Raw genomic sequence first — 24,749 nt, 5'->3', positions numbered from 1 at the left:
GTTTTTCTACATCATTTTGAGACAGGATGTGTCTTATTTTTGCAATGTTACGTAGATGAAAGAAGGCAGTCCTTGAGATTTGTTTTATGTGGGAGTTAAACGACAGATCTTGATCAAAGATGACGCCAAGATTCCTTACAGTGGTGCTGGAGGCCAAGTTAATGCCATCCAGAGCTTCTATGTCATTAGAAAATGCGTTTCGGAGGCGTTTAGGACCAAGTATAATAACTTCAGTTTTGTCTGTGTTTAACATCAAAAAGTTGCTAGACATCCAAGTTTTTATGTCCTTAAGGCATGCTTGAAGTTTAGCCAATTGATTGGTTTCATCTGGTTTAATTGATAGATATAATTGGGTATCATCCGCATAACAATGAAAGTTTATAGAGTGGTTCCTTATAATATTGCCCAAAGGAAGCATATATAAGGTGAATAGAATCGGTCCAAGTACAGAACCCTGCGGAACTCCAAGACTGACTTTGGCTGTCATGGAGGATTTATCGTTAACAAGTACAAATTGAGATCGCTCAGATAAATAGGACTTGAACCAGCTTAGTGCGGTTCCTTTTATGCCAACACAATGTTCCAGTCTCTGTAGTAGAATGTCATGATCAACAGTGTCGAAAGCAGCACTGAGGTCTAACAAGACAAGAACAGAGACAAGTCCTTTGTCTGATGCCAATAGAAGGTCATTGGTAACTTTCACCAGTGCCGTCTCTGTGCTATGATGAACTCTAAATCCAGATTGAAAAACCTCAAATAAACTATTATTATGTAAAAAGTCACACAACTGTTTTGCGACTGCTTTCTCAAGGATTTTAGCGAGAAAGGGAAGGTTAGATATCGGCCTATAGTTGGCTAAAACCTCTGGCTCAAGACCAGGCTTTTTAAGAAGTGGTTTTATTACAGCTACTTTAAAGGATTTTGGTACGTAGCCAGATAATAGAGACAGGTTGATCATATTTAATAACGAAGTGTTAATTAAGGGTAAAACTTCTTTAAACAGTTTAGTTGGAATCGGGTCCAAAAGACAGGTTGATGGTTTAGACGATGAGATTGTTGAAGTTAGTTGGTTAAGGTTGATTGGAGTAAAACAGTCTAGATATATTTCAGGAGTTACAGATGTTTTTAAAATTCCAACAGTTGAAGTTAAGTCATTACCAATTGAGGTCAGGAGGAGATTAATTTTGTCTCTAATAATTATAATTTTATCGTTAAAGAAACTCATAAAGTCGTCACTACTGAGAGATATAGGAACAGAAGGCTCTGTAGAGCTGTGACTCTCTGTCAGCCTGGCTACAGTGCTGAAAAGAAACCTGGGGTTGTTCTTATTTTCTTCTATTAAGGAAGAGTAATAAGCTGCTCTGGCATTACGGAGAGCCTTCTTATACGTTTTAAGATGATCTAACCAGACTAAACGAAATTCTTCCAATTTAGTGGAACGCCATTTACTTTCAAGATTTCTCGACTTTTGTTTTAGTTTGCGGATTTGTAAATTAAGCCATGGAGCTTTCTTTTTCTGTTTTATGATCTTCTTCTTTAGAGGAGCGACAGAGTCGAGTGTTATTCGCAGTGAGGCTGCAGCGCTATCAACAAGATGATTAATTTGGGAGGGACTAAAGTTAGCATTGGATTCCTCTGATATATTGATATTGAGTCCTGGTATTGAATTAAGTGCTGATGGAATCACTTCCTTAAATTTAGTCACAGCACTTTCAGATAAACATCGAGCGTAGGATATTTTGCCTACTGGCTTGTAGTCCAGTAACAGGACTTCAAAAGTTATTAAAAAATGGTCTGATAAAAGAGGATTATGTGGACACACTGATAAACTTTCAATTTCAACACCATATCCCAGAACAAGGTCCAGAGTGTGGTTTAAACAGTGAGTTGGTTCATGTACATTTTGACTGAACCCAATTGAATCTAATATTGAGATAAATGCATTATTAAGGCTGTCACTATCAACATCCACATGAATATTAAAGTCACCTACAATAATTACTTTATCTGTTTTAAGGACTAAATTTGGTAAAAATTCTGAGAATTCAGATAGAAATTCAGAATACGGACCAGGAGGGCGGTACACAGTAACAAATAAAACTGGCTTTATTGTTTTCCATGTTGGGTTTGAGAGCGTAAGAACAAGGCTTTCAAAAGAGTTATATTTTAGTTTAGGCTTAGGATTGATCAAGAGGTTTGAGTCAAATATGGCCGCAACTCCACCTCCTCGGCCAGTACCTCGAGGAATGTGAGTATTAATATGACCAGGTGGAGTAGATTCATTTAGACTGACATATTCTTCATGTCTCAGCCAGGTTTCAGTGAGACAAAATAAATCAATCTTATTATCTGATATTAAATCATTTACCAATCCAGCTTTCGTTGATAAAGATCTGATGTTTAAGAGCCCACATTTAATTTTTTGATTTAGTTGCACTTTTGCAGCGGTGGTGTTTATTTTAATTAGGTTTTCATGTATAACTCCTCTTCTGTTAACCATAGACTTGATTAGTTTCAGTGGTCGTGGGGCAGACACAGTCACTATGGGGATTTGAGTGGGTGACTGCCCGGAAAGAAGCACAGAGAAGTGTGTAAGACTACAACTCTTTGTCCTGGTCTCAACTCTGGGTTGTCATGGATTAGGTCCACTAATAGACTGTGTAATATTATTGGATATGAGATCTGCTCCAGCCAAAGTAGGATGGATGCCGTCACTCCTAATCAGACCAGGCCTTCCCCAGAAAGTCCGCCAATTGTCTACGAAGCCCACATCATTATCTGGACACCACCGTGAGATATATAGATACGTTATTGATTCCGAGGGAGATGTAGGGTTAGTGTGTTATCACTACACCAGATAAATGCTCCAGCCCCAGCTCCACAGCTGTCTGTGCACTGCAGCTGTCCTGGACTGTAGAAGGATGATCAAAGTCCTCAAATGTTTAATGTGCTTGAATTTTAGTAAAACATAGATGAATTTATTCATCAATCTCTTTGATGAATGAGGAGATCCTAGTCTATAACAAACCTTTAAGTGTGTGAAACTCACATATTCAATAATGATTTGACTGATCAAAATTCACAGTCCTTTTTAGTGGTTTGTGTTACATGTTAGGGCCTATAGGACACTGTTCATTGGTTAGGGATATCCAATAATAATAATGAATCTTCTAGTCATATTTGTCATTCTGTGGTTAGAATTATTGTGGCCCCTGAACTAAAATGAGTTTGACACCCCTGGTCTAAAGGATTTATTTTGAGTTAAGTCCAGAGACAGGTGATAAGGCTGTGCACACGCCAGCAGTAAAGGACGTCGTTTAAAAGTGACGCTCGAGTGAACGAGGATATCCCATTTCATAACTGAGGATTCCTCTCTTCTGTATCTCTCGCTCGCGTTTTATGAAGAATTAAGGTTTTGGGATGAACCCACCGTATGTGCTTTTATTGTGGATGTATTACTTCCGGTCTGATATCTACGTTAGGTTGACGCATCTTGTTGATGCTGAACGTATACCTGAGTGAAGGGGGAGTGGGCTGTGTTAGAGATCTCTGTACCGCATGGGTTATTTAAGGCTAGACAACACTCAGCTGAATAGCAGAACTCAATCTACTCCTCTTATTCATCTCTTTGGTGAAAACTATCTCTCCAGTCAGAAAAAAAAGATGGTAAGCAAGAGACATGGCATTTAATTTGTACCGTTTGACATTTTGTTGATCGCAACGCTTAATAAGGTAACATATTTCATCCCAATATCAATTATATGTTCTGTTGGAAGTATTTAAATTAATGTTAACATGTCATTCAGATACCGAAAATGCTTCGGCGTCAGGTGGAGCTACGTGCTTACTGGAGAAAACTAAAGGCGTTTGTAAAGGTAAAGTCGGCTAAGTTGGCTAATGAGCGCCATGTAGGGAACACCCAACTCGTTCGTTTTACATGATTTTATTTCTGCGTGTCTCCTAACAATTCACCCTGTAGAGGAGTAAGGTTGATTTAAATGACCTGTTCAAAGCGCAAACACCAAGATTAATTAACGTCCCGAGCTGTTACCTACATATATTGCATGTTTGAGATCTGTGGCTCGGCTCCACAGTCACCAAGGAGGGAACGGCACTGAACTGCTTGTGCTGGTTCAGTATAACTATATAATCGCATTCACTGTCATTTGTTGGTGTTTGGAAACGTTCTTGGTGATGCAAACTGCTGTCACAGCTTTCACCAGACCTATTGCCATTTTGTAATGGCTGATGGTATAATTTAGGCTTTTACCTTGTGTGTTGTCCATATCTGTGTTGCTGTGCATGCTGTAAAGCATCATTTACTCACTTTGTTAGTAGATTTTAGATAGAAATTGGGATGGGCCATGATGAAGTGGCTTCACATTTCACGTCTTTCACTTTTACCTCAGTATGTTGGTGTTTACTGCCTGACGTCTTGTTTCCCCTGGATATATTTTGCTAATTTATAAACTAAACAATTCACATATTGATACAACTTTACATAATATTTTTCCTTGGTCATATTTAATTACATGAATGCAGGTATTTTAAGTAATTTCCTCTCCTCTTCTCCAATGCAGACGCTCTCTCTCCAGCGGCAGATGATGGAGAACCTCATCATAGCAAAAGCCAGGCAGGATGCTGTATCCTTGTGATGTCTCATTGTGTCCTGTTCTCATTAAGTCTCTGCCTTTGTTGCTTGACAGGTGAAAGCTAGCTGTACTCATCTCAACGTTTTTCAGTAAGGCAATGTGTGACACTTTATTCACATATCTTATTTTATTTGTGCTCATTTCAACCAGCTTTCCAAATCCTTCAAGTGGGAGTGGTGAGCTGTGTGTGGAGAAATACATTTGTTCATCAGAAGTTATGATAAGATGCCTCTGTTTTAAACTCCAACATATAATCACTTATAGTTGATCCATGTGAGGAATATGATGTTTGGTGGTATCCTTAATGTTTGTGGAAACATTAGCTCCAGCGGAAGATGGAGGAGAGAAGACTAAGGCTACAGGAAGAGGCCAACCGGTACACCACTATTCTCAAACAAACACGCATACACACCAAATTAGGTTCAAACTTTATTCTGTTTTATAACTTCTGCCTTCATTCTTTAACCACTTAAAAGTAGATGTATTTACAAAGGGACTCGAATACGAAGATAGGTGACTTGTCATGACATGTATAATTCTACAAATATTTGAAACTATAATCCGTCTATAAAAGATCATACATAATTATCAGGTTATTTTTACCCTAAGTTTCCCTTAAAACCCTGTTTGAAGTTAAAACTTTGAAATGAAATGCTTTCACCCTCTTACCGCTTCCTAAAGAGCCTGTGGCATTATCTCTTTGTGTTTTTATCGAAGGGTAACGCTTTCAATAAAGTCTCGGAAAGGGTTCAGTCAGTTTTGGAAATAATTTGGAGCCACACGGGTTTGAGGAAGTTTACGGTCACTTTTGCCTTCACCCAAAAGGAGGGGAGAAAACTCTTAGAATAAGTATGATTTTAACAATGCCTAAATGTAGTTGGATATCATTAAGGAAGTGAGATATGGTGTTCTAGTACATGAACTGTATATATGGCAATTTTGCAAAACACTTTGCTGTGTGCGATAAATCAGCATGTCCTTGCTCTGTCATTTGTGTGTTTAGTTCAGTGGTCAAGGCAAAACATACACTACATACTTTATAGTATAGTTGTATCTATATACCTTTTTATAGGCCAATTTATTAAGAAAATGATAATCAAATGAACCTGTGTAATGATAGTTCTTTGGTTAATTTGAGGTAAATTGACTTTCTATACTAAATCAATCCACGACGATGCAGATTTCATACTGTGGTTCCTCACTGAAGAAACTGACTCGTTGATATTCATACACTCATGAGGGTGATACTTTCCAGGTTGGCAACTTCAGTGTGACTGCAAGTATGGATGTACGTAAATATTTTCTGTGTGTTTGTCATTACAGGAGATTTGCAGCATCTGGGGCAGAGGAGCAAGAGCAGCGTGTTCTCTATGCCAACGTACTGGAATATGAGCAAGACCACGTAAGTTTGCGAGGTAACACCATAAATATGTCAAAACTAATTGAAGATGCCATTACAAGCTACCGGAGTGATACTTGAGGTGCACTTACTAGGGCTGACCAGCAAACCTGGAGTATTCAGTATATGATTATATGAAACGCTTCTAATAAATCGTGTTCTCACACAACTAAAGAAAACAATTGTCAAATTTGGCATTGATCAATTTTATGTTGATCAGTTAAATTAAACTTAATCCACTAATCAGATTTGGATGAAATTATTTATATATATATATATATCTATATATATATATATCTATATATATATATATATATATATATATATATATATATATATATATATCTATATCTATATCTATATATATATATATATATATATATATATATATATATATAATATAGATAGAGATATATATAGATATATAGATATATATATATAGCTATATATATATCTATATCTATATCTATATATATATATATATATATATATATATATATATATATATATATATATATATATATATATATATATATATATATATATATAAAAAAAAAACAAGTCATTTATAGACTTTTAATATTGTTTTCTCTTTAGGATTGGCCCAAACTGTGGAAAGCAAACATGAGGAAGAATCCTGATGATGTCACATTAGTCTCAGGTGTAGTCTCCTACCTGCTCAGGTAACTAACTGCAACATGTGCATTTTAAATGTAGTTTAAGGTAATCTTTGTGCTTTAGTGTAGTGACATTTAGTTGAGCAATAACATTTGTTGTGCCATTGCACCTCCAAAACAGAGCAGACTATAGGATGTGTGCATTTGTATTGCTGACCTTCCCCCGTCAATGGAGTTGTTGTAAGTGGTTTTGTCCCTGAATATCACTTTAGCAACTTGTGCCTGAAAAACTCATCTGCACTATAACAAGTACACTTGATCTCAAACCCTGGTCCCAGACCAGTTTTGGTGCTTCAACTGGTGTTCAAGCAGCTGAGCCTGCATTTCAGCCAGTTACTCCCCATGTTATTATAAATCAGGAGTACTGCACATGCTTATACAGTCATCATACTTAAACATTTAGCAATGTTTATATTTAGAAACTGACCAACGATGGCTTTCGTTATGCCATCACACCGATTGTTTGATGTGTTTAAAAGGTCGACTCAGTCTTGCTTTTGTTATATTGCGTCAGCTCTGGCAATACATCATGGTTCAGAAGTTATCTTTAGAGATGCTCCAGTTAGTATGGCACAAGATTATTATTATTATTATTATTATTATTATTATTATTATTATTATTATTATTATAGGCTACACACTGAAATCAAATAATTATATAACGAGGGTTGTATTCGTGTACACATGTTCCTGTCTGTCTTGTCCTAAATTGGTCATGCATTCTAAGAATATGAAGTAAAAAGTATATAATAGTGTTTATTATATAATATATTATTGTATATAAATGGGGAAATTTGTGTCACTATGGGATGCTGTCATCACGCTATTTGTAACAGGATGGAATAACATCCATTTGTACTATGTCTTCAGCCGGTCTGACCACCCAGTAGTGAAGCTGCTGAGGAAACACCAGTACCGGGTTTACAACAGGCTCTACCCCATCGTCAGTAAAGGCCTCCCCCAGAGTCCAGCCCTGCCACTGAGGCCTTCTCGCAGCACTCACAACCTCCTTCATCCAGGTAGGGCCAGTGTCTGGCTGAGTTCACATTTAGCTTGTTAATTTTCTCTTCTGTCTGTTTTGCTTTGTGACAGCTAGTTTGGTCCTTAATGAAACATTAGAGGATTAAAATGGTGTTTAGTGAAAGTCACGTTTTTGTGACAATGGGACAAAATACTGTATAATGCAAGTTGGGTGCATCAAAGTAATAAGGAAGTATTCTGTACATCATCCACTATAGTGATCAATTCGCTAAAACCAGTACACTATTAATCCCAACATAATAACTGCCCGCTCTCTCTCAGAGACTGTTTCCAATCCAGCACTGGGTGCAGTAAACTGTTCCTGGTCTCTGTTTGTGGTGGAGCATGAGAACCTGCACTGTTCAACTCCCTTGTCCTCAGATCAGTTGGACGCTGGTTAGAAACAGAAATTGAGGCGGGTGCTCTCTCATCCACCTGCCTTAATAGACCTACAGCTGAGCAACAGGTTAATTGTTCTACATGAACAGGCAGGCGGCCTAGCGTCACCTCTCTTGGCCTCAATCACTGTATGCAAAAGGACTCGTGGATCATCTCCTGGATGAAAAGTACTGTTCTCCTGAAGTCTAGGATTAGCCTCTTGGTTTTGGAGGTGTTAAGGACGAGGTTGTTGTCTTTACACCACTAGGCTGTCTCCTCGTTCTCTGAGATCAGCCCTACTACTGTGGTGTCATCAGCAAATGTAGTTATAGAGTTGGAGGTGCGGATGGGGGTGCAGTCATGGGTAAAGAATGTGAATAGCATAGGGCTAAGCACACAGCCTTTCTGTGTTCAGGATGAGGGTGGATGAAGTGTGCTTACCAACTCTGACTTGCTGTGGTCGATCTGTGAGAAAGTTCATGACCCATTACCACCACAGCCTGGAATTTATGTTCGCCATAACACCCTTCCACTGCCGAGTAGTTCTCTGACGCATTTCTTAACCCTATTAACCACCTCTGCAGCTCCCTTTTCCGGCCTAGGCACAGAGCAGCTGCTCAAAGTGTTCTATGCAACTTGCAAACATCTTCTGGACCCATAAACTCTCTTCAAAATAAGAACCAAAGGCATAACCTCAGCCCTGGATTAACCATGTTTCTGGTCCTCTAAAACAAGAGTGTAGAAGACTGCAGGTATCACATGAACGTCTCAAAAACTGCTCGACCGAATCTCAGCTTGGTCTTAAAGGACAAATAATAAATAAAGATAACCTGTATTACATATAGGTAATATGTTGTATTCATTTTAATGAATAGTCATCCTATTGCCATAAATGGTCATGTGGTAACTACTGAAACGTGAGAACAAATCTCAATAAAATGTAGATTTTACATGCATCTCGCGTTTCTCTGCATTAACCCAACTGCAATTTTTTTAATGGATGGTGGTTGTCTAGTGTTTAGGCTTACAAATAGAACACCAGAACGTTGTGAGTTCAATACCAGGGCTGCCACCACTGTGCCCCTGAGCAAGGTACTTAACCCTGAGCTGCTCCAGAGAGACTGTCCCTGTAGTTAGCATTATCCATTAGCATTAATACATTTTGTTGATGTGAAACTGTTCTTCATAATGCAGAGACTTCGACAAAGCCAACCAGGGGCAGTAGCGTTAGTGGCCAGAGCTTCAGCCCGGGGTTGTCTCTTTCCCCCTCACTCTCTCATTACCTCTACACCAACTATGATGATGAAGAAGGGGAGGAGCCTCACGCACAGGTGATGGTGGAGCGGGAGAACTCGTTTGAAGATCTGGAGCAGTTCCTGACCCAGTTGGACTGGGCCCGGCTTCACTGCAGCACAGATGACACTGGCTCGGACTCAGAAGTGACCCGTGATCCCTCGATGCAGCCAGAGCAGGACGAGGGTGGCATCCAGGAGCTGGAGATGAGAGCACTGACTGAACACCTAAAGGCTGTTGTCAAAGACATTCATATTGCAATTGGTGAGCATGAGGATCGAGGATGGATGGTTTCTGTTTGCACGTGTAGAAAAGTACTATGTTGATATTCAGCAACAAGTTCCTGTTGCTGTTGAAAAATGTGACTTTCTTTATGTTTCAGATCAACTACTGTCACTGTGTTTGCTATCCTTTGAGTGTCTAAACACAGCCAGCTCTAAAGACTTGTGCCTCGCCAGCATAGAAGAAGCCTTCTTCACACCGCTGTGGAGCGCCCTGGTGGCTCTTTTCAGGTACTATAGCCTAAATACAGCCTAAATAAATAAACTAAAATCCTTGTGACCTACAACATGGCTTCAAATATGCAGTGCTTTGCCCAGCTTGATTTATGTATGAGCTTATTTAACTATCAAAGCACTGTTGATTATCGATTTAAACAGTGAGAATTGTTATGCCAAAAGCACAAGTTTTTGACTGTCAAATATTTCTGACAAACAAGAAAAAGATTACCAAACAGTCGGTGCCAGTTTTAAAATGTGTCTTTCTGGGGAAATCAATAACGGTCACTTATAGTGGAAGTGAGGTTTTTACACACTTTCCAGTTCATTGGGAACACCTAGCTAAAACTCCTGCAGTTTAACTGCAGCCTTAGGCATTTAGTAGTGTTATGGTTTATTATTATACTGCATTTAAATCAAATGGTAAGATTTGGCATGAATTGATTCACATGACCAGCATGTGGCAGTGCTACTCCAAGTATGTCAGCCTCTTCCTAGTTTTATTACTGGTTTGGTTCTCATTGCACTCAAATAGTCTTGATCAGTTGTTATTTCCACAACCTATTCTATTACTGACTTCTACTAAATGTACATGTACCTCTTCTCACATTATAAAAAGGACCATTTTCATATGTGTCATGCTATGTTCTGCGTTTCCTACACACAAAGGACCTCTTGGTTTGACAGTGTTTAAACAAAAGTTTAAAGTGACTAACAAATGTTCGTCCACCTGGCCCTACATTTTCTGAATATCTTCATCATACTCAATTGAATCTTACATATTACAGGAAAAGCCCAGGTGTAACTAATTGTATTAACAATTGCTCGGTTTAGCATTTATTGTAATGCAATGTAGCGATTCATAATGATATTAGTTATTTTGACTCCTGTATCAAAAACTCTGCCGTGAAAAAGGTCAGCTTTTCGACGTCTGTTTCCCCCTGGTTGTGTGTTTCCCCCTGGTTGTGTGTTTCCCCCTGGTTGTGTGTTTCCCCCTGTAATGTCTCTGTAGCCCCAAATATAAAAAACACTGACCTAACAACAAGTGGGAGTTTCACACTATCCCTCACTCCCAGTTCCATCACCGCCCTGACCAACTAATAGGAGATGCTGGTTGCGCCACAAAAGAAAAGAAAGAAACCCTGCAGGCTTCCCACCCATGAACACTGTCATGTTGGAATACCCAAGCCATTAGAAATTAGACCCCTGCACCACCACCAGCTTCTTATGTGCTGTGATTAAATTACTATTGATGCTTTTTTTCCTTGCCAAAAATAAAACGTGTCAAATTAAATAATCTGTAACAACAATTTTGTCACAAATTCCATTCCTCACTTCCAAACATCCGTGGTTGAAATGTTTTCCCTGCCTGTGTTTTCATTCTGATGACCCCTTGTCTTTGTTTCCCAGGAGGGTCCATAGGGAAAGGGAACAGGCCTTTGAGACCAGTATGAAGCTGTACCGGGATGTTTCACCTGGAGATGTTGGTGTTCCTTTCAAACTGTTCCCTGAAGAATCTGACTCGCGGCAGGTTTCCTACCCGTACGAGTCTGCCGTTCAGGAGCTTAAGCTTCTGCTCAAAGACTGCTGTCCACAGAGGAAGTTGGAATGTATTGGTGAGTCGGATCGTGTTTTATTCTTCCTCCCCAAAGGTGACTTTCAGGACAGAATTACAACAAAAATAATAACATTTAGTCTTCAAAAAAGAATTTAGAAGATAAGTTTAACACTTATTCCTCACAAGTAAGTTACTTATTAAATGTTTTTGAATTAAATTGCAGGCTGTTAGGAGATGTGCTACATCTATGAACTAACAGTGGGATTGTTTAGTCAGTGGATTGTGCTGCAGGCTGTTCAATCCTTTCATCAGATCTCTTGCTACTGCTATTATGTCATAATTGGCAAGTGTCGATTTTAGCAAAAAATAATTCTTAAATTATGAATTTAATAAAGTAGATTTTGCATTAGTCGGTACTTGATGATAAATCATCTGTTCTAGTTTTCTATCATCATATTTTCATACTTTGGCCAATATGATAATGAAGCAGGTGGTATTCTATGCTGTAAAAGTCTTAAATTGAACTTGGTGAATCCTTCAGAAACCTTGTTTTTGTTACATCATGTACTGGGATGCCTTGTGTTGGAGCTGTTCAGCAGTGAGTACATGGTTTATATGAAGTTTAGGGTCTGGATTTTAAAAGGGGTTGTATCCATCAAGGTAGTCAAAACTTTAAATTCTCCCAGAGAACATGTGCAGAGCTGATGAAATTCAATAACAGAAACATGTAGAGGTCTGTTAAAGTAACCTAAATTATTGGAGAACCAAGCAAATGTGTATTTGTGGATTAAAGGGGAGGGAGGGGAAATTACACATGTTCCCAAAATGGGATTGATTGAAATGAGCCCTAATGACTACCACATTGTTAATCACCCCCAGCTTCTGTAGACAGATCACTATGTTGTACAACATGCAGTTTTGTGCTGTTTATTTGGTACAGTTACTGTTGATGTATGGTTAGATTTACATTTATTCATTTAATAATAAATACATTTAGCCTCCAAACAAATAGGTTCAAACCCTTACCCTCCTTAGTGGAGGTAAATTACAAATAGATATAAGTAAAATGTTTATATTTAGCATTAACATGTGATTTCCAATTGTCAGTCGTGTTCAGGATAAAGTCAATGTATCCTGAAAATGAAGATGTGCTGATAGTAATCTCAGAAATGTGGGACTTTAGAATGCCTAAAGTCATGATATGTTTTGGTACTGTATGAGGCTGGACCATCTCATTTAGGGCAGAAGAGCATGTTCTCCAACTAAAAGATTGTGCTTTTAAATGTTACAACTTTTTTTAAGTCTATATATCTTTTTAAAGAATGTGCTCCTTAATTGGGAACTATTGAGATTTTTTCTTTTCCTTGGATTGTTGAAGTCTCAGTTTCTGCAGGTTTTGCTCTTTTCTTCGTGGTGGTGGCTGCTTTGTATAAAACATTTAAATTAAACAATAGCCATTACATTTGGTGCATCCATTTTATGAACCTCTGACTGCTTTAATGCACCATTTGCCTTTTTATTGACAAAACATGGAACATTGGTTGTTGTGGGCAGAGTGCACGCTACAGTCCATCAGTGTTTTCTTTCTGTATCTGCATATTCTATATTTGGTCTGAGGACAGCAGTTTTACATGGTTTATATATTTCTTCTGCTATTTCTTTTCAGTTAGGACATTACGGCTGATCTGTGCCTGCGCTGAGAATTACAGGTGTCTTCATGAGGTGGACTCTACACCAAAAACAGCCGCCATGTGAGTAAATCATCAGCTGCCAACTCTTTGGGGTTTAAGGGTTTGCCACTGCAGTAAATATAAAATCTCTCTGAGGGACTGGAAAAACAGTAACCTAAGATATTAAAACTATGTAGGACCGTCAAGTGTTGTTGTTCTTTTAGTTGAATTCCTCCCAAGTACACCTCATTAAACTTCAAAATAAGAGCCCTTTCTTCATTGACTCCATGCTTATGATAGGGAGGGAAAGACTTTTCAGTGCAAGTACCCAAACATCATTTAAGGTCTCTCTGCCTTTGTAGCTGCCCTGTCAGGTCTCATCAGTGCTCAGTTAGGCCTGGCGCAGCAGGGATTCTCCTAGGTCTATTGCCCCCCTATAGAATGCCTCTTCCTTGCCAGGCCTAAAAGTGGGTCGTCCTGTCTGGGTTTGGAACAGACCCAGGGCCCAACAACAGGCTTGGGGAAAAGAGAAGAAAAGAGATGGGAGTTTTGTGAAATCCATGATGATGCACAGAGAGTCAGACAAAGGCTCAGTGGGTTGTAGCACCCATTGTGGGGAACATACAGTTTGACTAAAAAACCACGGCATCCATTTATGTGTGTTCCACATTCAGATCAACTTCATTACTGCTTAGCTTAACTCTCATCTGTAAGTTAATGGACTGAAAATACTTTTGCATCCAAACAAACTGAGAGCCAATATTTGTGATGGCAAGGTGGATCTCAGTCCTGAAATGGAAGCCTTTACTGGGATGTGTCTTAAGTTTAGGTCGGACACTTTTGAATAGGGCTTTAAACAGTTAACATGAAACCAAACGTTTTTTGGGTGTATATGTGCACATTAATGCTTGTAAAAGTCCTCTCTTTTGTGTGTAGTGCAACCCACAAACACCCAATATCTGGGAACAAAATGTGCAAAAAATCCTGTTCTTTTTATATAAAGAGTTATCTGATATCTTGTCTTTTTTTTTTTTAAACATTCTTGTCCATGTCCCTTTTTCTCTTTTGTTGGATCCACTAATGATTTTCGAGAATGGCTGAGGCTATGTCTCCTGCTCCATATCTGTCTCCTTGTATTGGAATATATATGTGAAGGGATCTGAGACTGGAGCAGAACAGTTGACCGGGCACGGCCCTTCTCTAAGCATTTTACCCCAAAAAGTTGTGACGTTGAATGATTTATCTTTGTTCTCTCAGTATGGTCAAATAAACAACTTGGTAACAACATGTAGTTCCAAGAAATGAAACATGAATCATGCTGTGTTATCAAAACCATTATATCAAAGGTACAGCTGTTTTTCCATAGCAAACTGTGGCACTTCTAGCTCATCATTTGACAATGACATAATCTGGCCAGTGGCAGCTCTATTTCAGTAAAACGTTTATTCAGAAGTGAACTTAAAATGTTGCCTCTAAATTTGATTCCCGGTTTTTCTTTTAAAGAGGCTAAATTTGGACTGGGTACTTTCCTGGCTCCAATCTGCCAGTGTTCACATTTGTGTTCGCTGATTGTTGCTCAGTATAGGCCCATATGTTTCCTTAGTCCATCTAAATACAGGTTGCCAGGTGACTGTGACTCAGAGTGTTTTTGGTTTTGGAAGTGCTACAGTGCGTATTAAGCTCTCCTCATAGTTTCTACTTGTTTATTTTAATGCACCCTTTCACTTTAGTTTCTAATTTACGGTCTCTCACACACAAATGTACTTCATTGTACTCTCTGCCCTCTTTATTCATTCGACAGCATTTCCATATAGTCCGTTCTTTGTCCTTGACCAATTGGGAGATCATTTGTTCTATTGTGTGCTTTTGTCCATATCACTTTTTTTTCTCTCCTATTGTGCTGCTAAATGTTCCTGTTAAGTCAAAAACAGCAAAAAAGGACAAAGAGTAAGAAAAAATACTTAATTGTTTCATCTTCCAATAAAATAAAATGCATTGCAAAACCCATAATGGAGCCTAATCTTCTCATTGAAATCAGTATTCATGCGTGTGGGAAGAGTGCATTGTATCCTTGGAATGCAGAGACGCCAGTTTTAGTGTGAGAGGATCAATGTCTGCGTTTACTGTAGTGAACTCAGAACATTATAATTTAGGGTTGTGATTGTGTATGTCAGGTCCAGATTTCTGTGGTTACATGAGCCTGTCCACACCTTCCAGAATCCTGCAGCAGGAGAGTATCCAGTTGCATGCGGCCGGGTCAGTCGAGGGCCAGCAACCTACCTTCTCACGCAAACTAGCAAGCAAGCAGTTAGCCCTGCGTGTGAGTCCTGATAAACAAATGGTCACTGTCTGCACACAGGGAGAATGCTATCAGGCTGTCATCATCTCCAAGGCTGCAATTTGTCCTCCCAACAGATCTCAGGGAGAGAAAACAAGCTTTATCATTTCCATCCCTGAACACGCAAACCATTAAGAGCTACATTTAATTTAGTTTCCATTCAGTCCCCTGGGGAGCACATGCCTTCATACTCTGTAAATGTCACTCTATTTATTTAGCTTTCCTCTCTTCTTATTTACTTCTGTTTTCCTCTTTTACTTGATCTCCTTCCTTTTGTCTGACAGCGGTGCAGATGACCTGTTGCCCATCCTGTCCTTTGTGGCTCTGCGGTGCCAGTGTCCTCAGCTGGTGTCTGAATGCGCTGCTTTGGAGGAGTTCATTCATGAAGGGTGAGTCATCATGATGGAAAAAGATGTTTCATTTCTTGTTGCCATCAAATTTGTCTGAACAGATTTGTTACAATTTTAGAGGAATGTCTATCTGCACGATACCCTTCCCCCATGTTGAAGAAGTTTACAAATGGCCTTGTACTTAGAGTAAACATGCCTAAAGCTACCTGATAGAAATCTTAGCCAGCTTGCACAATACATTTCACTGTGACAGCTTTGATTGATTACAGGGTTTCAGGGCAGATCAGTATTTGTCAGCTTGAACCTGGCAGTGTGTTGCACCGGTCATCCCTGTCTTTACCAGCCTGGTAAATGACCTACCTGGTCCTGGCAAAGCGTGGTGCTGGAGACTCCTACTGTACCGGGTATACCACAGAAGGGGTTTTGAGTACTTAGCCAAGTGTCTGTGGACAGATATTGTCAACACGATGACAATATCGCGTCGCAACCGTGCAAAATGCAGCCCCAAAACTTTACAGGTGTGTAGTTCAGATGAAAATACAGGTTGAGTTCAAAGATGGGTGTGGTCCGAGCAACGACACCGGAAGTTGAAACTGGCCCGTTTTGGCATTGCAGCTGGTGTGATCCCATCGCAAGATGGTCTCTAGTTATCCCTATCGATCCATCTGTCTTGCATTAATCAACCTTTGTATACTTGATAAACGTTCGAGCTTCTAAAGAGCCAGATATGTTTCTCTCTTTTGGCGGAGACCGAAACGTAACGAGAAGCAAAGACTTGCGTTTATCAGGTGACCAGAACCACGACTCCAAATAAATGATATTGTTGCGCTGGGCCTTCTGGATATGTAAATAGGCAGTTGTTGTGTTCACCACAACAATTTCATCGGGTAATAAAATGTCCATATTGTGTAAATTACGACATGGACAATAATAGTACTTACAATTATAACCTGGAATACAGCACTTATACAATGGGGGGGAAAGTAAATGGTAATAATGATAAAAGAAAATCCTTCATGTACGTATACAGTGGAATTAAATCAAAACTAGAGACCAGCTTGTGACTGCAACACCAATCAGGCCAGTGGAGTAAAGTGGGGGGGGGGGGGGGGGGGGCAATGTCCCCTTCCCCACTTCCTAGCCTCCTACTTTCACTGCCCTTGCTCGGAACTCGACCTTCATTTTGATCTCAACTACACATCTGTAAAGTGTCGTTACAGCGTCTTGCACAGTTGCAACACACGACTCTTTACACGTCAGTATATTTACATTACATTAGACGCTTTGTTCACAAGAGAGCACTGTTTATTTTTCAACTTTAAAATGTCTCGATCAGTTCATGTCTTTGAGACATTTCTGATACATTTGGTAATTAAAGAATTGTGACTATGGAATAAAAAGAAATCAGCTGATATTGTCGTCAGATTTTCCTCCTATAGGTATTTGTATCCACCTCAGAAATTCCGGCTCTAGTATGCACGTACATAGTTATCCCCATGCAATCAGACATCACAGGTGGATTGCTGCTAATAATGCAATCTGATTTTTAGATGACATCTCACTCTTTTCTGATGTGGACGGGGACACGCTGTCTTAAGATTGTAGTGTATGCATAAGCCACAACTGCCACACTAAGGTTGAATGCGTTCCGAGCAAATGCCAAAATAGGCTGTCAAGTAGGACATTTGAAGAGTGCTGGTGGTCTCGATTCGAGATCATGCATCAAGCTGAGTATCGTTGCGTGCAAGTTCAGACCACACCCAAGAGGTCTACTCATGGCCATAAAAACAGTGGGTAGTAAAAGCCAGCTGCTTAGATTGGCAGTGGCCAAGGAATGTCAGGACATTTGGGATTTGGTTTTCTTCATAAAAATACAAATAAAGTCCCACTTGATGTATGTGTAGTTCAGTGGGTTGGAAGGGCGCAAGAGAAACCAAGACAGGCCACAAGGTTATGAGAGGGTGGATATGCTCTTGTTCTCCAAAGGCTGTGAATGAGATGGCCAAGAGTCTCTTTAAAATACCTGGTTGAGTCAGCTATCAGTAAATGTATTTGGAATTCTAAGTATAATACTAACGTTGTGAGTACAGTTTGTACATCAGCCAGCTAAGGTAAAAAGCCTTTAAGAAATACCTTAGTGGAGTAAGCTAGAACAAAACGTTATTTGACGGGATACAGAAAGAAATTAAACCTGGTGAGATATAGTGGGCTTGAACATGAACTTTTAATATATTCTTCTTCATATTTTGCTATCTCTGTTTTTTTAATATAATTCTTGCCAACCTTTGTCAACAAAATCAGGAGTGAGATTGAGTGTAGATCCAGTTTAGTTGCAGTCACCAGAGGTGGGCCAGACTGTAAGCACGTGCAAAGACTCACTTCGAAAGCCAAGAAGCAGCGTCACGAGCACATCCTGAACGGGCACTGCACTAGTTACTGAAATGCCGGCTGTTATAGCTAAAGTAAGTTTTTATTGTAAAGTCAGTTTTTAAGTTTTTGTCACGTTTGTTGGGAAAGAAAGGTTGCAAACAAATATGTTTGTTCATAGTTTTTTGTTGATGAAATTAAGATTGCATCAGTTACAATGGTGGATTCTTGTTTAGGTATGTAACTGCAGTTTTTATATATTAAACTAGCCAAGCTACCACAACATTAGCATCATTTTATTCACAATTTCCAGACTATATTAAACGAGGGATAAACATCTTCTTATGTCCTTTCCAAATCTCTCACTCTTCGTGCAGCGTCCTGGCTGCTGTCGGTCTCGTGGCTTGCTCTCGTTAGTCAAAGGTCAGCCAGAGTTGACTTGCGCTCCAGCCCCTTTCTGTCTCTTCTCTGCAGCCTCTGAACAGATCTCCTCTTGTGTCTCTTGGTCTTCTCACATATCAACCCTCCATTCATAAGTCACCTCTTTCCCCATGCTGCCTAACCTTTTAATACATTTATAGTGGCTCTAGAAGTGGAGAAAAAAGCACAGATCTCTTTCACTTAGTGATGTCTTCAAGGTTGAACAGAGATGTTTGCTCCTTTACTCACTGTGGGAAAATGTTGATGTGGAGATTTCAGCAAAATGAATAAATTGGATCTTTATTCTGTGCTTGGATATTTAACATGTTTGTGGGCAGTCGTGCCGTGTTTTTAAATCAGTTCTTTTAAAATTCAGTTTTCTGTTTGTGTCCCTATTTGACTTTTATTTATACATTTTGTCTTTTGACCTGTTAAAATACAAGGAAGAACTATCAACCATTACTTTTACTTAAAGATGTCTTGTTATCATCTAATGTTGAATTCTCTTTTTCAGCTATTTGATAGGAGAGGAAGGCTACTGTCTGACCTCCATGCAGAGTGCCTTGGCCTATGTTGAGTCATTGCACACTGGAGGAACACTTCTCCCTGCAGACAAAATCTTATGAAAAAGGTAAAGGAAAGATCATACTTGACGCTCTTGTAAACATTTTGCTGACCTTTTGTGTAAAGCAATCTAAACGGGTATGTACTGGGCTTCTCATGAAAACTAAGAACATGTAGTAAAAAATGTGCTCATAATTCATGTCATCCCAGCTTTACTCAAAACTTCTGCACATAAAACCAAAACTATCTGACTGGCCACACACCACTAGTGTAGATGACTTTATTTTGTAATTGCACCTTTTTTTAAATTTCTATAAATGGTAAAGTAAAAAGTAGTTTTGTATAAAATACTGTTGGATGAATAACAAAATGTTCTGTTTTGGTCTTACATGTGCATTGAGCTACAGAGTGAATTACAAACTTGTATTTGTCAGGTAGCCAGAAAGATTACTTAAATTGTCACTTTTTCTGTTGGATGTGTAATTATGCAATCATTAATGCTAATATGTTGTAACAATTTACTAAGGGGATGACGTATACTCAGATTTCAGCCTTGTTCAATTGAATGCACATTCATCTGTTATGTAAATATTAAAGTTGGACGCATCGAGAATAACATCTACACTCGGGTGCCATTACACAATTGCAGAAGAAGAAGGCACAATAAGATGATGTAATAAAAGAGTGCCATCTTCGAATGGTGGAAAACCATGTAGAAAACAACATAATTTGAAGAACGTTACAGTCTCCTTATTGTGCCACAGATCCAATTTTCTGATCCTATACTCCTTCTCTTCACCGGGGCTAAATGTAAAACTTACATTTTGATGTTGCGTCTGACATTTCTGCAATTTCCACTCAAATTGAAAAGACTGAGACTGATGTATTGCACTGAGGGACGAGCGTGTCGCTGAATGGCTTGTCTGGCGCCCAAGGGGATGTTTCCACACTGTTTCTTGGGGATAAATTGTGACGTCCTCAACTGGAATTCCCCAAAACTCCAAGTGACACAATGATTTCCACACTAATCTGCTTTATGCGATGTGTTGTGTTGGTTCATGTATGACTCGGCAAGTCTTCTCTCTCACGCAAAATCTAATATATTTAATTATTATATCTAATAAGAGTTACACATGAATAAATCATTGGAGAATGATGCAGATAAATCCTGAATACTTTTAATTGTTTTGCTGATTTTCAGGATTTAAGGCCACTGTGTGAATGTTTTTTATGCCGTTTTGCCATCAGAATAATTTGTAAGATGCTCTACTTTTTCTTTGGTTGAATAGTTAAACTATCCCAGTATTTTATAAGATTACATTTGAACACATCAATATACTGTTATAATTTACCTTTGCCCAATACTCATTTGTAATGAATAGAGCTTGAACGTATCATAATGTTAATGTTAGCTGTTGGCTGTTGGCTCCGTGCAGGATTTGCTGCCATCAGCTACTGTTACTAGCTTCATTACCATGAACTGTAATGTCACTTGGGCAGGCTAGGTTTGGGAAGCTCAATATAACTGAAAAAGCAGTAAGCATGTTATTAACTTGTCAAAAAAAGTGCTGAACATCAAATGTCAGGATTCTGCTTTTATGGTGTAATGTAGCATGTGTTAACAAATGAAGGGATTCTGGGGGCAGAAAAACCCTTTTATTTAGGACTTTTATTTTGAAATGTGTGTGAGTTAAATATAAATGTTTTCCTTTTTTCACGTCTGTCACATTCTACAGATGTAGACATTGAAACTGTTAACGTTGCTGGTATGATGTCAATATACTGTGAAAAGATCATTTCATTGTCTACTTTAGCTGTGACCTGGAACAGTAGGCGACTTGCAGCCACGCCAAGATTGCTGCCCACTCGGGCTGTGTGACTACTCTATTCTGTTAACATGGCAGCCAAAATAAAAAGCAATAGGTTCCGACACGCACAGCTCATGCAGGCAGTGTGGCCTGGGTGCAAGTCCTGTTTCAGTCTAAATGTTGAGAGACGGACTAACACATTATTGCTTTGGTCTTTTTATGAGATTAGAAAATGCATCAAGAAAAGTGTAGGATGCTCCTAGCCTTATCCTTTTTACAATAGGACCAGATTAGCTAAACCTAACCCTGAACACATTACATTTCAAATGTATTACCAGTGCAGGGAATAATACATCCCCTTTTGTGTTGTAGGCTGCTGCAGTCACAGGAGATCCACCCTCCACCAGCTGAACCTGCAGCTCCCTGCAGGTTATGCAGATATGTTATCTTATGCACACACACTAAACCAGTGCCTATGAGTTGTTGTTCACCAAATCGGACACTGGGCTTTGCTGGGACCTCCTAAGAATGTGTTTCCATCGTGTAGCATTGCTGCATTAACTAGCACTGGATTGTTAAAGGGACTGTATGTGGTTGAGATTGGAGTTGCTTTAGGGAACCTTTGGATGTGAAGCCATCAACTATACGAATGCTTACAGAGGAAAACATGCAATATGGTTTATGACAGAGGAAACACATTTGTAAACCATCTTTCAGGTCTTCCCATTTTTGAGTGAAGAAACCCATTACATGTGCTTCAACTCATATTTGTCTTCATTACAGTATGGTATCAGAATTTTAATGTTTTAGGAAGACGACTGTCTATTTTAATACATGCACCCTGTAGCATTTTTATTTTATTTTTTATTAAAAAAAAAACATGCAAACTCAGACTAGACGTTTAAGACTATTAAAGAATTTGAATTTATGCTTTTTGGGAGTCGACACGTTCGGCGGTAAGGCTACACTCGATATTGGCTTTAAGTTCAGACTGTAGATCTACCATCTATCTTCCATTCCATTCACAGCTGCCATCCAACAACAATGCGAGACACTGGAGGAGCACAGGGACAACCGTTTGTAGTCGCTGTGTTTCATGTAACAGCATGTTGGTTAACATTTAAATGTAGAGGATTAGGGTGAGGTCGTACTTACTGTAGGTATTAATACAGTTGCACTTTGTTAGTTGATCCATTTTTTTCAGTGGGAGCGTGTGTGTGTTGCTTCTAAGACGATTTGCAAGCCACACCACAGCGCATCAAAATCAAAAAGGTTCAAAATCAACAAACGCTCCAAAGGAAAGCTAAAGGGTAAACTCAATTACCCAGCTTAAAAAATAAATACTTTTCACCATTTTCCCAATGCTTCCTTGGCCATTGTGGCACATTCTTGTGCGTTCAGATATCTTTAATCCTGGTATACCCCAGTAGATGATGGGAAGTGGTTTAAATTCGACTAAAATGTATAATAAATAGCTGGCTGAAATATGCACAAATATTGTTTGGTTGTTTTGAAGACCACTGAAGCAGACTTGCATCCAGTGTCACAGCCTGGAAAAAATACAGTTTTATAAATTGTCATTGTTGGTTTGTTTGCTTGCTTGAATTTTATTTGTATTCGTATTTCTGCATGGGTACAAAAGATGTGAAAAGATGTCCCAAGAACTGTTTTGGATTGACTACCTACTTTTTGTGACATTAACACCAAAAACAAGATTTATGTCTATGTAACAAATCTTAATGTAATTATAATACAAATGACAGGATGCTATGATATTTTGCAAAGTGGATTAAGCCACTATATTAATGTAAAGGATTTATTGTACATTGCTTTTGAAAAAGTTATTTCATTATAAAACAGTTTTACTGTGAAAGGTTGGGAATGTAAGAAAGAGAATGATGAATGTGTGTTTGAGAGATGGGTCAATAAAGAGAACAGAAATATTTAAATACTTGAATATGTGTTGTGGTCTGACTCAACATCTGACCTCACCCGGGGGCCTATAACACAAAGCAGGTTCAATATACGACATACTTGAAATGTGGAAAATGTGCATTTATCAGACTAGTATAACCCTGATCATTCTCATCCAGCTGATGTGGTTCTTTAAGAGAAGTCTGATGGTTGATTTGTTAATCCTGCCCCGAGAGGCAAGTGGAAAAAAAATATTTTTAGTTTACATATCATGCTGACACACAATGTAACTTGTGTTTAGAGAGCATGGAGAAAGTACATCTCACCTAGAAGAAAACATGAAGTGTTCATTAGAACATGGGGTAGTTATACACTTCAGTTTATGTCCAAAATGTGTATTAAACAATGGAATGCGATGATCGTTAATGTTATTCTACTATGAGAGGGTCTTTTTTAAATAATCTGTTTTTTTATTTACTTTAAACAGTTAAACATCATATGGGATGCTCTTTACTGAGAGAAAAGAGTCAATGTACAATCGGACATGTTTCATTTTCCACATTTTAAACGATTAAATTCAACATTTAAAGATAAAGCAGTCCCTGCCTCTTGACACCCCATACTAACCCATACTGTTTTGTTTTTTATTGGGCTGTTGTTGATGCCTGGACGATGCAGGAGGATGTGATGGGCACGTGGCTGAATAACAGCAGAAGCCTGTGAACTTGAAGAAAAACAACATGCCACTCTGAATCAGTCAGAACATCACCAGAAGCCACAACACCACCCAGCATGTCTTCCTCCGCTTGCTTGTGTTCTCTTGCTCTTTCTCTCACTGAGTCCCTTTCCAGTTCACTTACCTTGTCGCTCCCATACCAACTGAACTGCACTTTCAGAGTTCTTTGGGTCCATTCCGGGTCAGCGGGGTCATGGCCTCCTGCTTCTGGTTCAAACAACTAGTATACAGTGCAGTTTCAATTATATTAGTTAAACCGTTAGTTTAAGCATCCCCTTTGTGATGAAATTACAGTTAAAATTTCAAACACTCATTTTAATTCTAGTCTTAAAAAAAACTTGTTGGATTGCCTTGTAACGTGAGTAATCTTCATTAGCCAGACATACTTCCACAGTGCTGTGTAAATGCTGGAGAAGGGTCTGGCTGCATCCATTATTTCTGCTATAGGGGAAAAAGCTGGCACAACTTACTTCCAACGTGCATGGAGAAGGGCAAAGGTCTGAAGGTCAAAACTCCAGCAACACTTTCAGTATACAACACAACAATTGTAGTACAACAACTATTACTATTCACCTTATATATGCTTCCTTTGGGCAATATTATAAGGAACCACTCTATAAACTTTCATTGTTATGCGGATGATACCCAATTATATCTATCAATTAAACCAGATGAAACCAATCAATTGGCTAAACTTCAAGCATGCCTTAAAGACATAAAAACTTGGATGTCTAGTAACTTTTTGATGTTAAACACAGACAAAACTGAAGTTATTATACATGGCCCTAAACGCCTCCGAAACGCATTTTCTAATGACATAGAAGCTCTGGATGGCATTAACTTGGCCTCCAGCACCACTGTAAGGAATCTTGGCGTCATCTTTGATCAAGATCTGTCGTTTAACTCCCACATAAAACAAATCTCAAGGACTGCCTTCTTTCATCTACGTAACATTGCAAAAATAAGACACATCCTGTCTCAAAATGATGCAGAAAAACTAGTCCATGCATTTGTTACTTCAAGGCTGGATTACTGCAACTCATTGTTATCAGGTTGTCCCAAAAAGTCGCTTAAGACTCTTCAATTGATCCAAAATGCAGCGGCACGT

General features: G+C 38.9%; 1 protein-coding gene across 3 annotated transcripts in view; it reads left to right on the top strand.

Annotated features, from left to right (window-relative positions):
- Positions 1 to 22,944, top strand: part of vps9d1 (VPS9 domain containing 1) — a 33,068-nt gene extending 10,124 nt beyond the window's left edge. The window contains exons 1-14 of one of the 3 annotated variants that reach the window (XM_029433665.1): positions 3,377 to 3,666; positions 3,807 to 3,875; positions 4,581 to 4,643; positions 4,976 to 5,028; positions 5,976 to 6,054; positions 6,649 to 6,734; positions 7,599 to 7,747; positions 9,321 to 9,683; positions 9,802 to 9,931; positions 11,327 to 11,532; positions 13,141 to 13,225; positions 15,767 to 15,871; positions 19,134 to 19,250; positions 21,364 to 22,944. In XM_029433665.1, coding sequence (XP_029289525.1) covers positions 3,559 to 3,666; positions 3,807 to 3,875; positions 4,581 to 4,643; positions 4,976 to 5,028; positions 5,976 to 6,054; positions 6,649 to 6,734; positions 7,599 to 7,747; positions 9,321 to 9,683; positions 9,802 to 9,931; positions 11,327 to 11,532; positions 13,141 to 13,225; positions 15,767 to 15,871; positions 19,134 to 19,245 — 1,608 coding nt within the window. In that variant the 5' untranslated portion in view covers positions 3,377 to 3,558 and the 3' untranslated portion in view covers positions 19,246 to 19,250; positions 21,364 to 22,944. The other 2 variants (XM_029433667.1, XM_029433664.1) reach the window with 2 other exon arrangements.
- The last annotated feature ends 1,805 nt before the right edge of the window (positions 22,945 to 24,749 follow it).

The sequence above is a fragment of the Cottoperca gobio genome, chromosome 6 (assembly GCF_900634415.1).
Source record: "Cottoperca gobio chromosome 6, fCotGob3.1, whole genome shotgun sequence".
Taxonomy (NCBI): Eukaryota; Metazoa; Chordata; class Actinopteri; order Perciformes; family Bovichtidae; genus Cottoperca; species Cottoperca gobio.
Note: the sequence above shows the minus strand (reverse complement) of the source record. Positions and strands in the feature narration are given on the sequence as shown.